Source organism: Chiloscyllium plagiosum, unplaced genomic scaffold (genome assembly GCF_037043375.1).
Source record: "Chiloscyllium plagiosum isolate Xiang-an unplaced genomic scaffold, Cpla_swu_hap1 HiC_scaffold_24, whole genome shotgun sequence".
NCBI lineage: Eukaryota > Metazoa > Chordata > Chondrichthyes > Orectolobiformes > Hemiscylliidae > Chiloscyllium > Chiloscyllium plagiosum.
In genome coordinates this window covers 42,357,328-42,375,585 of record NW_028270162.1, presented here as the reverse complement: position 1 = coordinate 42,375,585, position 18,258 = coordinate 42,357,328, and the positions used below count along the sequence as shown (strand labels likewise).

The 18,258-nt window shown below is 41.2% G+C and overlaps 1 protein-coding gene across 1 annotated transcript in view; it reads right to left on the bottom strand.

Moving 5' to 3' along the window:
• Positions 1-18,258, bottom strand: part of ksr2 (kinase suppressor of ras 2) — a 396,641-nt gene that overhangs the window by 292,700 nt on the left and 85,683 nt on the right. Inside the window, exon 3 of the mRNA XM_088000110.1 lies at positions 8,727-8,877. Within this exon, the coding sequence (XP_087856236.1) occupies positions 8,727-8,877 (151 nt within the window). The remainder of the gene's footprint in view (positions 1-8,726; positions 8,878-18,258) is intronic.

The following is an 18,258-nucleotide window of genomic DNA, read 5'->3' as shown; positions in this document are numbered from 1 at the left end:
CTAAAATTGGCTAGTGGTAGAAGACAAAGGATGTGGTAGAAGGCTTTTATGTGATTGGAAGCCAGTGTCCAGTGGCATACCAGAAGGATCAGTGCACGGTGTCTTATTGTTCATGATATATAAATGATACAGAAGTAAATGTGGGCCTATCATAAGTAGGTTTGCCACAAAAAATGAGGTGAGGATTTACTGAGTAGTTGATTGCTAGGAAGAATGTCTCAAGGTACAGGAGGACATAAACAAATTAGGGCAGGTGAAATTTAACCCAGATACATTTGAGGTGATGTACTTCGGAAGAAGTTACAAGACAAGAGAGTACTCTGTGAAAGGAATGATACTGGGAAGCGCACAGGAATTACAGTCATAGAGTCATAGAGATATACAACACAGAATTAGACCCTTCGGTCCAACTCCTCCATGCTGACCAAATATCCTATTTAAATCTAGTCCTATTTGCCAGCATTTGCCCATATCCTCCTAAACCCTTCCTATCCATATATTTGTGGGGTGCTTGTCCATAGATCCTTGAAGATGTCATTACAGGTTAATAGGGTAATTAAATACGCATATGAGACATTTGCCTTTATCAGTCATGGCAAAGATTATAAGAGTAGAGAGATTATGTTGGAGCCGAACAGATCTTAGATTATTACTGTGTTTTATGAAGCAAATTCATTAGGATGTTGCCTGGAATGGAACAATTCAGCTATATGATGAGGCTGAATAAGCTCCACTTGTTTTTTCTGGAGCAGAGAAGACTGACAGGGACCTGACTGAGCTGTATAAGATTATGAGGGGCATTGACAGGGTTGATAGAAAACAGCTGTTCCTCACACTTGAAGGATCAATAACAAACAGGCATAATGTCTAGGTGCTGGACAAGGGGGTTAGAGGAAATTTGAGGAATTTATTTTCACCCAGAGGGTGGTGGAAATCTGGAAGAGTGGTAGTTGAGGCAGGAAACCTCACAACCTGTAAAAAGTATTTAGATGAACACTTGAAATGTTGTAATAAGTGTTGGAAAGTGGGACAAGTATAGATTTGCAGCCTTGATAGGACAAAGGACCTCTTCAGTTCTGTATGATTCTATGATTCTATCAAGACGACCTGGGGGACAAACTGTTTTATTTCACACATAGTGACATTATAAATACTTGTTGGTTCACATAATATTGTAAATGCCTTTAAATACCTTTGGGAGTTATGTTTAAATGCCAGTATTCTCTAAGACTAATGAAGGTGAATGAAGTCCATTTCTCAATCTAATTTTAAGCTGTCCATTGTCTTCATCTGTTTTGTCATGTAAAAAAATATATTGGAGATTTTATTGTTTGGGTCCTTTTCCTGGCACAATGTGCATCACCCCTGACAGAGCGTAGCACCACAGAATGTGTTCCAAACCCCTTGAAATTCCTGTCATTTATCGGTCTCTAATTGAGCCTGCTGATTTTTGATTTGCACAGTATCTGGCTTTACTAAGTCATTAATGATATAAAATGTGACATATAATGTCACTTGTCATTATCAGCTTATGTAAAGGTGCCTCACAATTATTTGAATGGATGCTTCTGGCATTTGGCACAAATAACAGCAGAAAATGGACCAGACACAGAAATGGACAGGGACCCATTCTAAATGGTCCATGACCCACTGCACCGATGTTCATATTAGAAAGAGAAGAAAATAAAAGAAATTTGAGCTTGGAAAGATGAAGTATATGGATCAGAAAGTAGAAGACTTAATTTGCCTTTATTGGGCTATGCTTTATTCCCTTATCTAATGTTTTGCTGACATTACTGAAATTGTAAAGGTATACTTTTTCATCTTATATTCTCACCCACAACACACTGGAGCACAATGTTTGCTCTGAATAACAATGTTGGGGTATAAGACTATAACTGACTTTTCCAGTGACAGTGGCTAACAGAGGAAAAGTGCTCAAATGATCTGCTGCACAGAGTTTGTGCCCATCTGCCAACTGTGGAAATCATTCAACAAAAAAAACACTCGCTATAATCAAGTATGGACTGTTCATCATATTCTACTTTCAGAAAATATAGCAATTAAATGTACAAGTCTACAGCCACAGTGAAAAATTGGATGCGAATGCTCAGAGGAAATTAAAAATATTATCATTGTGAGAGAATGCTAATTGCATACACATTAACACTAACATTAAAGAACAGGAACAAGAAAATTTCAGATGCTTGATGTGCACACTTTGTTCCAGCCACCTACATCATGCTTTCACATATAATAAAGGTCCTTTTCACCTGATCCTCTGCCACTCCCAGCAATCATTCTCTCTTGAAATGCTGAAAATGTGGAATACTCTAAAAAGGCTTTGTTAATGTCTCCCTTATGTATTGTATATCAGATGCACCAAAACCACTTTGATGAGCTGTATTCAGATATTCCTTCCTTTTGGAACTGTCTCCATTTGTCAACATCTCTTCCTTTTGTTATGTGAAAAAGCCACAAGCATAAACTATTACAATTTCAGGGTGCAGTGTACAGGAGAACCCATAATCAATGCTGATGTTTAAAGCTGTGTGTGCCTCTAGTTTCTAAATAAAACTTCTAAACATTACAAAAATGGGAGAGAGTGTAACTCATGAATTATACCTTTGTCAGTTCACCTGTTGGTGTAGACTTGAACTAACGCAGATCAAAGTTTATGTACTCTTCTGACTAGAAATGGGGCAGCTATTATTCCAGTTCTTAATAGTTTTCAAATGACCTCTCTCAGTGTGCTTGCCAGTCTATTGTTAGTTTGTGGTAAATAACAGAGTAGGTCTGTGCTTTGGATCAATGTCCAAAACGAACTAGGCTAAGACTTATCCAAACTCATTTCATTTAAGAGTTTACCAAAAACAGTGTGAGGAGATAGAACTCTCTCATTCAAGATGCAGACACACACAATTTCAGGCCCTCAGAAAGGATATATGTGTGTGCTAATTCTTATAGCACTCACTGCATCATGCATTGCCACTAATTAATAAAAGAAATTGCAGATAAATAACAGTGACAGTTAGCATGACATGTAGATATTCTGGTGCACATCATACGTCTGGAATTTCTCTCAATGACTCTGAGAAAAATATTTGAATGTTAGCACAATTCAGAGCAACTTCCTCTATATTTAATAAAAGTCCTAATTTGGACAAGGCTTTGCAAACCCTGAAAACAGCAATGTCTTCAGTAAAATTGAGTGGAATTGCCAATAAATTGTCCTGAGAGAATGGGCTGGATTTTATGTCCCCACACTGCATGTGTTTTCGATGGGAGGAGAGAGGGCACATAGAATATATCAGGTGGTCAGCCCATTGCCCTCCTGCCCTCAACCAACATGAAACAGAGGCTGGTTAAGGAAGTCTTTGCCTTGCCTGCCCTTAGGCCTTCTAATGCCTCCAAGTGGCCATTTAATGCCCATTTATGTCTCCCAGTGCACCTCTACTTCCATGATGCACAAGGCCTATTAGGGTACCTCTCTCTTAAGATCATAACTGCTTTGTGCGGCCTTGTCTGGCCTACAAGACCACACATCCCAGAGCTTTGCTTCCCCTTCAGCACCTCACCCCACCAAATGCTTCAGATGATTTGCAGTTCCAGATGTCTCAGCAATCTGAATAGTTGGTAGTTCTTGGGAGCAGGACTTTCTTCCATAGTGGGAGGGCAAGGGGAGAGATGGAAATCACCTACTCTCTGTTTGCTACGGCCGCCAGTCACATTGTAATTAACTTAACTAACGGGAGGGTAAGCAATGTGAACACTGGTAAAATTCAGCCCTACTTCCAGCGGCTGGAGTCAAAAATGGCCACTTATGGAAGTTGCATTTTTTAAATTTGTTTCGATAGTGTCCGAGCTTGCTAACAAATCCCACGTCAGTCAATACAATGGTAGGGAGTAAAGTGGGGCTTTACTTATTGGCATTTAGAAGAATAAAGAGGGATCTTATGGAAGTATGTGAAATAATGAAGGGAATAGATAAAATAGAAACAGGGATGTTATTTCCACTGGCCAATGAAATTAGAACTAGGGGCATAGCCTCAAAATAAGAGGGGGTAGATTTAGATTAGGTTACTTACAGGCCCTTTGGCCCAACAAGTCCACACCGACATACCAAAGCGAAACCCACCCAGACCCATTCCCCTACATTTACCCTTTCACCTAACACTACAGGCAATTTTAGCATGGCCAATTCACCTAACCTGCACAATTTTGGACTGTGGAAGGAAATCGGAGCACCTGGAGGAAACCCACGCAGACACGGGGAGAATGTGCAAACTCCACACAGTCAGTCGCTTGAGGTGGGAATTGAACCCGGGTCTCTGGCAATGTGAGGCAGCAGTGCTAACCACTGTGCCACCGTGCTGCCCATAAACTCAGTGGAGGAGGAACTTGTTCACCTAAAGAGTTGTGACTCTGTGCAATGCCTTGCCAAGTGAGTCAGTTGAGGCCACCTCATTAAATGCTTTTTTAAGGCAAAGATAGGTAGATTTTTGAACAGTAGAAGAATTAAAGGTTATGGTGAGTGGGCTGTTAAGGGGAGCTGAGTCCACAAAAAGATCAGCCATGATCTTATTGAATGGCATAGCAAGCTCACCAGGGCCAGATGGCCTACTCCTGCTATTTCTTATGCTCTTATGTGACAGAGCTCTGTGGAACTCTCTGTATTTACACATTCAAAATAATGTCTGGTTTTGTTTTCACAGTATGGAATTTACTAAAAGGGCAGAGAAAGGCTCCAGTGGGAAAGTTACCATCAGCACAGATGCTAATTGTCCAAACAGCCTCCTTCTGTCCCATAACACTTTATTATTCTAGGGCTGGTTTATGTCAACACAAAATGCATCATCAATTCACCAGATATTTTAAATGCCAATACTGAAAATGATTTGGAGATGCCGGTTTTGGACTCTACAAAGTTAAAAATCACACAACACCAGGTTATAGTCCAACAGGTTTAATTGGAAGCACAGTAGCTTTCGGAGCGACGCTCCTGATCACCTGATGAAGGAGCGTCGCTCCGAAAGCTAGTGTGCTTCCAATTAAACCTGTTGGGCTATAACCTGGTGTTGTGTGATTTTTAACTTAATACTGAAAATGTGTTGGTTCCAAGGATTTCTGTATTTATCTTTCAATGCAATCACACGAAAACGATCCCTGTGTGGGAATGACTTCAAAATCGTCATTTTTTCTTCATTATTATCCATGGAACTGTGATTTTATTTATTTTCTAATTTAAATTTATAGTTTTGTACAGTTTTTTTGAGATGGCTAAATTTCTCAGATGCCAACAGCAGATGACACTATTTTTCCAACAGCAGAAACCACCCATTCCACCTGTTACTATAGCTGAATGGCAAGTGGTAACTTCCTGGGGCAATAAATGAAGGAAGTCGGTTAATGTCTGTGTTCTTACTGAACTAAGACTCCAGGTCAATGCCAAGCATTCCCCAAAGACGAGAATGGAGAAAATAAATTAGAGTTAGAGGTACCCAAGGGTCACTACTCTGTGACTTGATGGAACCAGATTCAGGATAAAATAAAGATGAGCAGTTATGTAATAGTTTGACAGAAACACAGAGTCCAGTGGTCTTGAAACATTAATTCTGGTTTTTTTTCAACAGATGTTGCCAGACCTACTGTGTTTCTCTAGCATTCTGATTTTGTTCTAGATTTCCATGGTTTTGTTCTAGATTTTCAACATCCCCAGTTTTTTGTGTTTATTCTAGCATTTATGTAGTACCTTTCACAGGAACACAGCTGGTCCAAAATATATCACCACTAATTGCGTACTTTTAAAATTGCAGATATTATTGTTATTTTGGAAATACAGCAACAAGTTTATACACAGCAAATAGGCACATGCAATATCAATGATCTCCCGGTTCTTCTTCAAAATAATACTATTCCGTCTGACAGGGTAAATGGAAACTTGGTTTAAGGTCTCATCCAATATCCAGCATATGCAACAGTGTAGTACTTCCTCAATACTATAGTCGAGAGTCAGTCTAGATTTTGGGTCTTGCACCACAGTCATCTAACTTCAAGGTGACTTACAGCAGCCCCAAGTGAAAGAGACTATAAGGTTTACTGCCTGCTCACTTAACTGAGGTTAAGACTAACGGAAAGATAACTTTTGAAAAGAGAAATGTTCAAAAATGTGATGTGTAATTCTTAATAAGTTTCTACTACTGCATTCCATCAATACTTTGATCTTTCTAAATTAAGTTTTTGTTACTGAGTTTACAGTACAGTCATGGATTATTTAAATCTAACAATTTTCCAATATGTTCCACAATGTGGAATAGAATGTCTGCATTTTCAGAATACTGTCTCTTGGCCATCAGTTTACTTATTTTGTTGAATATACAACAGATAATCCAATTGACAAAAGGATTTTACTGTCATTGGAAAAAACATGTAAGTAAACTTTAAAGACAGTTCAACAAAATAGGCTAAGTTTTGACTTTGTGCGAAAGTGTAAATGTTTAATATTGTGAAAACAAACTGGGAGAAGTAAAAACCATTGTTTTTCATGATTAACATCTCAGTCAAAATCTACCTCAATATGTCTGGTATCATTTATTATTAAAGTAAAAACTTAAAACTATTTCCTCTTCAGGTGTAAGTATTCTGAACCCTATCTATAACAACATATCTCACTTTAAAGCTCTTAAATCAGTTGCATTAAATCTAAGACTACATCTTATGTGGCATAGCTTCCAATGACATCTCAGCAAGAATTACACTGAAAATCCAAACTTTTCATGAATTTTGCAGCAAACACACCAACTATAGAATGTATATATGGAGAAGAAATGTTTATTTGATTGCATTTTAGAGTACATAGATGCAGAAGGCCAAGAGGGTAATGGAGTGTTACCAAAAAAGCAGTCTGGATTAATTGTTTGTCTGTGTTGTGTGAATTGAATTCAGGTGGAGTGGCTATAGAGGCGGTCCCAAAATGACCCCATTCCCCTGAGTGAGACAGGAGGAAAATTGACTAAGGTTCCCACTTCTGAATGATAACCAGTAAAACCTGAGAGCGCTCAGCTAGCCGACACACCCTGTCCAGAACACATTGTACATGAGAAACATTTACTTGGCCAAGGCAGCCAGAGACTCTGAAATTGTTCCTCGGCATCATTTCATGCTTTTGAGGGTTGAGAAAATTGCTGGCAATATAAGAAACAAAAACTCAACAGATTTGAACAGAAAACTGAAGCTCAGTGCCTTTAAAAAAAAATTAGATTCCCTACAGTATGGAAATAGGCCTTTCGGCTTAACAAGTCCACACTGACCCTCCAAAGAGTAATACACCCAGACCCATTCCCCTATCCTATAATTACCCCTGACCAATGCACCTAACAGTATGGGCAATTCACCTAACCTGCACATCTTTGGATTGTGGAAGGAAGCCCATGCAGACATTGTGAGCATGTGCAAACTCCACACAGACACTCGAAACAGGGATTGAACCCAGGTCTCTGGCACTGTGAGGTAGCAGCACTAACCACTGAGCCACTGTGCCACTCTAATTTTTGGACTGATCTTTTAAAAATATCTTTCTGAACAAGGCACGGCTTGAAGGGAAAAAGATCTTCTGCTGTCTTTCTACCCCCTAGTGGTAATACAATATTACAACACTTCCCATTGTGCTACATCTGGCACTGTTGCAGTGGCTAATCCTGCCTAATATCAGCCACATCTTCTGGGGGAAGAGTTTGATTGGACAGATGATGCTTTGTTCTGAAATGTTGAAGCTTCATTTATGTCTTTCACTGTTGTCATGGCCCTATTACTAAAACTCCATCAGCATATCTGGTAAACTGAATGGAGGAAAATATTTAGCCAGCTATTAAAGCAGCAGAATTTTATGCAAAGGTCACCAATGTTTGATGCAACGGCCAGATGTGAGAAATGTCCAAAACTTCCATTAAAAAAAATCTGATCATTGGCGATGGATACTCAGACTGGTCTCAGGATGTCAATCACTGTGGGGTTCACAATTGACCCTCGTCAGTCAAAACACATCTTTCCTCAGCTCTTGGCTCAGGAATTTACATCTCACTGGTGATTGCATTTAAAGGAAGGATGCTGCAAAGCTCCAATGAGAATAAAAGTTAACTCTGACAGTGACACAAAGACATGATAGCAGATCAACATCCCAATCTTGTCCCCTCACACAACCATCCATTTCTCCCCCTTCATTTCTTACTCAGGACATCAACACTGCAAGACTCCAGTACATTTTCCAAGTAGGGTTGGACACAGTGGCTCAGTGGTTAGCACTGCTGCCTCACAGCACCAGGGTCCCAAGTTCGATTCCAGCTTCGGGTGACTGTCTGTGTGGAGTTTGCACATTCCCCCAGTGTCTGCGTGGGTTTCCTCTGTGTGCTCTGGTTTTCTCCCACAGTCCAAAGATGTGCAGGTCAGGTGAATTGGCCATGCTAAATTGCCCATAGTGTTAGGTCAATTAGTCAGGGGGGGAAATGGGTCTGGGTGGGTTACTCTTCAGAGGGTCGGTGTGGACTTGTTGGGCCTGTTTCCACACTGTAGGGAATCTAATCTAAAGATCAAAGCTGAAATTCAAGATGAATGAGTTTGCAGAGTGAATGGATAAGTTATTCAGTCATGGAGGACATGGGAATCAAACCTAAGGCTGTCCTCACCCAATTCTATCCACATGCATTGTCAACCAGATAAAAGTGACTCACCTGATTTATATACTCTTCTTAGACAGGATAGTGAGGCATTTAATCTGGCACATTCCTCGCTATTTGTTCCATACTTCTTCACCGTTTCACACACTTCCTCATCGGTCATCTCTAACAGTGCTTCTAGTGTCAGTTGGTCAGGGGTTATGTCCTAAGGGTATAAAAATAAAGCTCCAATCATGAAGAGTATTGAATGTTCATGGCTTTTTTAATACCCTTGTGCTGAAACTCACCTCTCAGTTTGAGCTCCTACTACATTAATAAGAAAAAGAAACTAATCATTCAGGCATGTCCTCCAGAAGAAGAGTAGCCCTAATTCAATGCATTCAATTTGTTTCACATTCTTTTATTGCCCTTTATTTCGACCACTGATGTTGTCCATAATGGTTGTTACTGGTTAACATATTAAAATATGTGGGGAATTTTGACTCAGTTGTAGCTAATTCAACTTTTGGTTAGTAAACAGAAACTGAATCCCAGACACTGTTGTTGCGCCTGTGATCACAACATTTGTGGGCGGCACGGTGGCACAGTGGTTAGCACTGCTGCCTCACAGCGCCAGAGACCCGGGTTCAATTCCCGCCTCAGGCGACTGACAGTGTGGAGTTTGTACATTCTCCCCGTGTCTGCGTGGGTTTCCTCCGGGTACTCCGGTTTCCTCCCACAGTCCAAAGATGTGCAGGTCAGGTGAATTGGCCATGCTAAATTGCCCGTAGTGCTAGGTAAGGGGTAAATGTAGGGGTATGGTGGGTTGCGCATTGGCGGGGCGGTGTGGACTTGTTGGGCCGAAGGGCCTGTTTCCACACTGTAAGTAATCTAATCTAAACACTTACAGTCATAGAGTTATGCTGTATGGAAACAGGCTCTTCAACCCAACCCGTTCATGCCAACCAGGTTTCCTATACTGAACTCGTCCCATGTGCCTGCATTTGGCCCATATCGCTCTAACCTGTTCCTATCCATGTACCTGTACAAATGTATTTCAAATGTTGAAATTGTACCTGCCTCTACCACTTCTCCTGGCAGCTTGTTCCATACAAACGTCACCCTGTGTGTGAAAACGTTGCCCCTCAAGTCGCTCTTAAACCTTCCCCTCTCACCTTAAACCTATGCCCTCTAGTTTTGGATTCCCCTACCCTGAGGAAAAGACCTTGGCTACTCTTTTTCTGCAGAACCACCAACATGCCTGAATGATTGGTTTCTATTCATTCTGTCAATGTCTTTCATGATTTTACAAACCTCTATAAGGTCAAGCGTTAGCCTCCTAAGCTCCAAGGAAAAGTCGTCCCTGGTTATCCAGCCTCTCTTTATAACTCAAACCTTCCAATCTCAGTAACATCCTTGTATATCCTTGTACATCCTTTCCGCTTTAATAACATCCTTCCTGTAGCAGAACTGTACACAGTACTCCAAAATGTGGCCTTACCAACATTGGAACATGATGTCTCAAGTCCTATACTCAATACTTTGACTGATAAGTTCTAGTCATAGGGTATAAGCATGTTCATTTCAACCTTGTTGTGCACTTAATGGTAAAATGTCAAAATAGAAAACAGATTGGGCAAGTGTTTTATGATCATTGTTTGTGTTTTACCTTTAGTTATGAGTAACAGAGAAAATGTTGGATTTCAGCAGCCTAGGACCTTCAGCAACTCTACATGGAGAGGTACAATTATTATATTTGACCAATTAGAATCAAACGGAAGCAAATCCCAATCATGAGAATTTCCCAACAGGTCATGCCACAGCAAAGACAAGCAGCATCCAATCAGATCTGGATGAACAGAGAGGCTGAGGTTAGATAGAGACTGGGAATGGAGTAAGATGGAGTGTGTGGTTTGGGTCCAGGTATTATGGTTGGAGAGTGAGGATGGGTTCAGTTTGGAAGATAGGAATGTCTGGCTAGAGAGACAATGGGGCTTGGGTGGAAAGGGGAAGGAGCGGAGTCAGGTCAGGTCAGGGTCAGGATGAGAGTGGGAGCAGTTGGAGTGTGATAGAGGGAGTGAGATCCAGATATGGTTAGGATCAGGATAGTCGGGCATTTGTTTGAATATAAAAAGGTTTTTTCATGTATATTTTGTACTGTGGAAGCCAACAATGTGTGTCCATAATAATAAAGGAACAGGCAGCATTAAGGAGTTCATGCATTTGACTATTCCAAAATGTTAGTTACATTCAATACTGCTTGGAAGCAAGGATGTAACTTGTTGTGAAATTTTCAATTAACTATTCAGAAAGGTTCAGGGGTTAGGGAGTTAAGTTAGTTAGACAGAGGTATTCAACGGAGAAGTCTCCTAACTTAGGACTCTTAGTCAGTAACGTACTTAGGGGAAGTAAGAAGTAGTTCCATCCCAGAGCTCCAAAGAATTAGGACGTGGAAGATGTCTGAGGGAGTCAGAGGAAATTGCTAAGTATTGGGTTTAGGGCTCAGGGAAAGCTCTGGGATTTGTGAGGGGTTAGAAGAAGCCATATTCCATTAATAGTTCAGTGTAGCTGAGAATAAGAGTATAGGAGATCCAAAGACAGTGTTTGACTATATAGCTGAGCAACACTAAAGCTTGGAAAAATATAGCGTAGTTCTAACTTGGTGAAGCCAATAGTCTGTTGAAAACCTGGAATTGTGTCGGGGGTGGGGTTCCAGGGTTAGGTACTCAATAATGAAGAATGATAATCTCTTGTTAAGTTTTAATGAGATTTGGTAACCTGCAGTCTCACTAACAGTTTGTGGAGGGGGGTGTGGTGCTACTGAGAAATCTGTACAATTTTTAGATTAGATTCCTTCTAGTGTGGAAACAGGCCCTTCGGCCCAACCAGTCCACACCGACCCTCCAAAGGGTAACCCACCCAGACCCATTTCCCTCTGACTAATGCTCCTGATCTATATCAATTGTTATTCTGTATGATCTGTGGGGTGCTTGACATATGTGCCTGTTACTACTATTTACCTGACGTTAAGTCTAATTGGATGACACAGACCTGGAAGATGCATCAAGCTGTTTTATTTTCTGATAAATTGGATAAATGTTAAGGGCTGTTTCTGGCAGCAGTGGTTTTGGCAGGGAAACTGGGGTGGGAAGCATAGAAGTGGGGGTTGAAACCAACTGTGGCACCAGTGGTAGGTGGTGTTGGTGCTTGAGAGCCAAGTCCAACAGCAGCATGTGGGAAGGGGTGGGTTGGGTCTCCAGGTGTGTGAGGGGTATAAGGAGTCTGGGGAATCCAGATTTTTTATAATCCATGCGACATTGTATAAATTCCTACTTTGGAAATAGAACCAGTCTGACTCAAGATTGAATACATATATGCTCTAACCTCACACCTTTCATGCAGTGTCTGAGCTGAGATGTCACTTTTTTTTTAAAAAAACTTGAAGTTATCTCTGGAATGTGACTTGAAAAAAGTTCTGGGATATACATATTAATGAACCAAAACCTGCAACCCATTCTAAAAGATGAAAGACTTAACAGCAATCTAGGTTTATTCAATATATCGCATTAGTTGTCTGACTATAATCTTCTGCGATAAATTCTCAGTTCTATGATCCTGCTCCACTAGCTATCTGATGAACAAGCAGTGCTCTGAAAGTTTGTACTTCGAAATAAACCTGTTGGACTATAACCTGGTTTTGCGTGATTTTTAACTATTTTTAAGCATTGAGTAGTTTATCAATTGTTCAATTATCAATTCTACTAAAAGGATTGGAAATAAAACTGAATTGGTTTCTTAAATGGGCCTTGCCATGCTTTGCCTATCAGCACAGTCACACAACCAGGCCCTTCCTGAGGAAGGGCTTATGCCCGAAACATCAATTCTCCTGCTCCTTAGATGTTGCCTGACCTGCTGTGCTTTTCCAGCATCACACTCTCGACTTTGATCTCCAGCATCTCTAGTCCTCACTTTCTCCTTCTTAAGTGGGTGCCCAATTCAAAACAAAGTGCCTGCTCGGGTTAGAAATTCTGCCATTCAATGAGATTCTGGCTGATCTTTATATTAAGTCCACCTGTCTGCTTTAGTTCTGTAATCCGTATAAGTCTTTCCTAACAAAAATCCACATAATGAAATTTTCAATTTTTCAATGGAGTTGGTTAACAGCTACTTGGGGATTGCAGGGGTAACTTGATATTTATACAACCCGTTATGCGAAGGAACGTTTCCCAATATCATGCTATATCTTCTCCAGGGGCAATATATCTTTCCTAAAATGTAGTGTTCTAAACTGAATACCATCTAAACCAACTTGGGGTTGTTTTCATTGGAGAAAAGAAGGTTTAGGGGTGACTTGATAGAGGTGTACAAGATGATTAGGGGTTTAGATAGGGTCGACAGTGAGAATCTTTTTCCACGTATGGAGTCAGCTATTACAAGGGGGCATAGCTTTAAATTAAGGGGGGGTAGGTATAGGACAGATGTTAGGGGTAGGTTCTTTACTCAGCGAGTCGTGAGTTCATGGAATGCCCTGCCAGTAGCAGTGGTGGACTCTCCCTCATTATGGGCATTTAAGCGGCCATTGGATAAGCATATGGGTGGGATACTCTTCAGAGGGTCGATTCGGACTTGTTGGGCCAAATGGCCTGTTTCCACATTGCAGGTATTCTATTTTTAAAAATCACTTCTATCCTTATTGAGTTGCACTGACAAGAACTAACTCTTGCCTTTGAGATTAACCTTTCTGCCAACTTTGGTGGTCATGCCTTCAGCTGTGTAGGCTTCACAATTTACTATTCTTTCCTTAAACTCCTACTCCAACTCTCCTGCTTCCCCTCTTCCTAAAATCACTCCTAATGTTTCCTTCTGTGGTTCAACACACATCTCTACCTGATTTATTTCAGTCGAATTATAACATGGGTGGCATGGTGGCTCAGTGATTCGCACTGCTGCCTCACAGCACCAGGGTTCCAGGTTCAATTCCAGCCTTGGGCGACTATCTGTGTGGAGTCTGCACATTCTCTGTGGGTTTGCTCTGGTTTCCTCCCACAGTCCAAAGGCGTGCAGGTCAGGTGAATTGGCCATGCTAAATTGCCCATAGTGTTAGGTGCATTAGAGGGGAAATGGGTCTGAGTAGGTTACTCTTCAGAGGGTTGGTATGGACTGGTTTGGCAAAAGTGCTTGCTTCTACACTGTAGGAAATCTAATCTAATTAGTGACTCAAAACCAGAAGTGCACTCATTCAAACAAGAAACCTCAAGAGGTTATTTTCATTGTTATTATAGAGGTTAACTATTTTTATGAACAGACAATAGATCGAGTATTAAATAACAATTCTTAAACCATAAAACACATCAGGTAATCCAAGCTGGAGGAACAGGAAAAATTTCTGGCTGTAACAGCTGCTCCTTTTTTGAGGTATTTTAGGTGCTGAAGGTGATTTCCTCGAATTCCAGAAGCAGCAATTACTGTTTTATATGCTGTTGCATTGTTTTGGAACTTCGGAAAAAAAAGTCAAAACAGCAGCAGTTTTAAAAGGGATAAGAACAGACAAAGGAAGCACATGGTGAGGTAATTGCTGGAGAGAGAGAGAGAGAGAGAGAGAGAGAGAACCCGCACAGTTACTGCCTTTGCTGTTAAAATTCATGTTTCATTGGACATTGGAATGCATCTGGGAAAATTAACAAACAGTGAAATTCACAACTGATCTTGGAGGAACTGTTGGGCGAAGTTCACAGCACGGAATCAGATAAGTTAATCGTTGTTTTAAGTGTGGCTTACAGAGAATCTGCAGTAGTGAATAGAGTGGGTTCTTTATTGATTATGTGTTTTTGGAGCTATGTCTCTTGATTAAACTTAAAATATAAGCTATAACTCTTCATTTAACCTGGGGCAGTATTTGTAGAGGAATAAGACGGTGTTAATTTCTGGGTCTGTAGATTGTGAAGGAGCAAAAATGGCCTTTAATAGAGTGATATGTACTTCTTGTCAGATGTGGGAGTTTAAAGAGAGTTCAAGGGTTGCTGCAGATTTTATCTCCATAAATACTGTTGGCTGCGAATCTTATCAGATCGAATGGATCGGTTGCAGAGACAGAAGCAATGAGGAATTTGCAACAGCAACAGTATGTGATGGATGGCAGTTATAGGAAGGGGGGGAAAAGTCTCAGATACAGTCACATAGATGGGTTAACTCCAGGAAAGAGAGGTAGGCACCTAGTGCAGGAGTCTTTTGTGGATATACCCATTTCAAACAGGTATGTTTGTAGGGGGTGATGGATTCTCAGGGAAACATAGCACGAACAGCCAAGTTTCTGGTATTGAGACTGGCTCTAATGCAACGAGGGGCACGTCAGGTTCCAAGAGATCAATTGTGTTAGGGGATTCTCTAGTCCGAGGTACAGACAGATGTTTCTGTGGTCAGCAGTGAAAAAGCAGAATGGTGTGTTGCTTCCCTGGTGCCAGGATCAAGGATGTCTACGAGAGGGTGCAGAAAGTTCTCAAGGGGGAGAGGGGCCAGTAAGAGGTCATTGTCCACATTGAACCAACGACATAGGATGGGAAAGGGTTGAGATTCTGAAGGGAGATTACAGGGAGTTAGGCAGAAATTTAAAAAGGAAGTCCTCGAGAGTAGTAATATCTGGATTACTCCCGGTACTACAAGCTAGTGAGGGCAGGAATAGGAGGATAGAGCAGATGAATGCATTGCTGAGGAGTTAGTGTATGGGAGAAGGATTCACATTTTTGGATCATTGGAATCTTTTTGGGGTAGAAGTGACCTGTACAAGAAGGACGCATTGCACCTAAATTGGAAGGGGACTAATATACTGGCAAGGAAATTTGCTAGAGCTGCTCGGGAGGATTTAAACTAGTAAGGTGGGGGGTGGGGTTGGGACCCAGGGAGATAGTGAGGAAAGAGATCAATCTGAGACTGGTACAGTTGAGAACAGAAGTGAGTCAAACAGTCAGGGCAGGCAGGGACAAGGTAGGACTAATAAATTAAACTACATTTATTTCAATGCAAGGGGCCTAACAGGGAAGGCTGATGAACTCAGGGCATGGTTAGAAACATGGGACTAGGATATCATAGCAAGTACAGAAACATTGCTCAGGGATGGGCAGGACTGGCAGCTTAATGTTCCAGGATACAAACTCTACAGGAAGGATTGAAAGGGAGGCAAGAGAGGAGGGGTGGCATTTTTGAAAAGGGATAGCATTACAGCTGTGCTGAAGGAGGATATTCCTGGAAATACATCCAGGGAAGTTATTTGGGTGGAACTAAGAAAGGGATGATAACCTTATTGGGATTGTATTATAGACCCCCTAATAGTCAGAGAGAAATTGAGAAACAAACTTGTAAGGAGATCTCAGCTATCTGTAAGAATAATAGAGTGGTTATGGTAGGGTATTTTAACTTTCCAAACATAGACTGGGACTGCCATAGTGTTAAGGGTTTAGATGGAGAGGAATTTGTTAAGTGTGTGCAAGACAATTTTCTGATTCAATATGTGGATGTACCTACTAGAGACGGTGCAAAACTTGAGCTACTCTTGGAAAATAAGAAAGGGCAAGTGACTGAGGTGTCAGTAGTGGAGCACTTTGGGGCCATCAACCATAATTCTATTAGATTTAAAATAATGATGGAAGAGGATAGATCAGATCTAAAAGTTGAAATTCTAAACTGGAGAAAGGCCAATTTTGACGGTATTAGGCAAGAACTTTCAAAAGCTGATTGGGGGCAGATGTTTGCAGATGAAGGGACGGCTGGAAAATGGGAAGCCTTCAGAAAAGAGATAACAAGAATCCAGAGAAAGTATATTCCTGTTAGGGTGAAAGGAGAGGCTGGTAGGTATAGGGAATGCTGGATGTCTAAAATAATTGAGGGTTTGGTTCAGAAAAAGAAGGAAGCATATACAGGATAGAATGAGTGTACCCTTAGAAGAGTATAAAGAAAGTAGGAGTATACTAAGAGGGAAATCAGGAGGGTAAAAAGGGGACATGAGATAGTTTTAGCAAATAGAATTAAGGAGAATCCAAAGAGTTTTTACAAATACATTAAGGACAAAAAGGTAACTAGTGAGAGAATAGGGCCCTTCAAAGATCAGCAAGGCAGTCTTTGTATGGAGTCGCAGAAAATGGGGGAGATACTAAATGAAAATTTTGCATCAGCATTTACTGTGGAAAAGGATATGGAAGATATAGACTGTAGGGAAATAGATGGTGACATCTTGCAAAATGTCCATACTACAGAGGAGGAAGTGCTGGATGTCTTGAAATGGGTAAAAGTGAATAAATCCCCAAGACCTGATCAAGTGTACCCAAGAACTCTGTGGGAAGCTAGAGAAGTGATTGCTGGCCCTCTTGCTGAGATATTAATATCATTGATAGTCACAGGTGAGGAGCCGGAAGACTGGAGGTTGGCTAACGTGGTGCCAATGTTTAAGAAGGACGGTAAGGACAAGCCAGGGAACTGTAGACCAGTAAACCTGACATCGGTGGCAAGTTGTTGGAGGGAATCCTGAGGGACAGGATATACGTGTATTTGGAAAGGCAAGGACTGGTTAGGGATAGTCAACATGGCTTTGTGCATGGGAAATCATGTCTCACAAAGGGTCCTACAGGGTATTGCTAAACAAAGAGACCTTGGAGTGCAGGTTCATAGCTCCTTGAAAGTGTAGTCGCAGATAGGGTAGTGAAGAAGGCGTTTGGTATGCTTTCCTTTATTGGTCAGAGTATTGAGTACAGGAGTTGGGAGGTCATGTTGCAGCTGTACAGGACATTGGTTAGGTCACTGTTGGAATATTGCCTGCAATTCCTTCCTATCGGAAAGATGTTGTGAAACTTGAAAGGGTTCAAAAAAGATTTGCAAGCATGTTGCCAGGGTTGGAGGATTTCAGCTATAGAAAAAGCTGAACAGGCTGGGGCTGTTTTCCCTGGAGAATCAGCGGCTGAGGGGTGACCTTATAGAGGTTTACAAAATTATGAGGGGCATGGATAGGGCAAATAGACAAAGTCTTTTCCCTGGGGTCAGGGAGTCCAGAATTAGAGGACATAGGTTTAGGGTGAGAGGGGAAAGATATAAAAGAGACCTAGGAGGCAACGTTTTCACACAGAGGGTGATACGTGTATGGAATGAGCTGGCAGAGGAAGAGGTGGAGGCTGATACAATTGCAACATTTAAGAGGGATTTGGTTGGGTATATGAATAGGAAGGGTTTGGAGGGATATGGGCCAGGTGCTGGCAGGTGGGACTAGATTGGGTTGGGATATCTGGTCGGCATGGACGGGTTGGACCGAAGGGTCTGCTTCCATACTGTACATCTCAATGACTCTATGACTCTAAGTAACAAATTGACAGATCTCTATCCATCCCAGACGCCTGCAGTTTTCAGGTTAATACTGCCCTCTGCTGGAAAACGGAATATTTCTGTCCAAAAATGGAAATCTAAGTCACATGAAAAGTTAGATGTTACCAGTAACCACAAAGAAAGTTACATGTTTCATTGCTAAGAACTGTGCATCCATTAATATGTAATCGGTTTGGAAGTCATTAATTTCAAAACTAAAGATATCAATATGATATAAAAGAGCAACAATCTGAGACACAGCAGC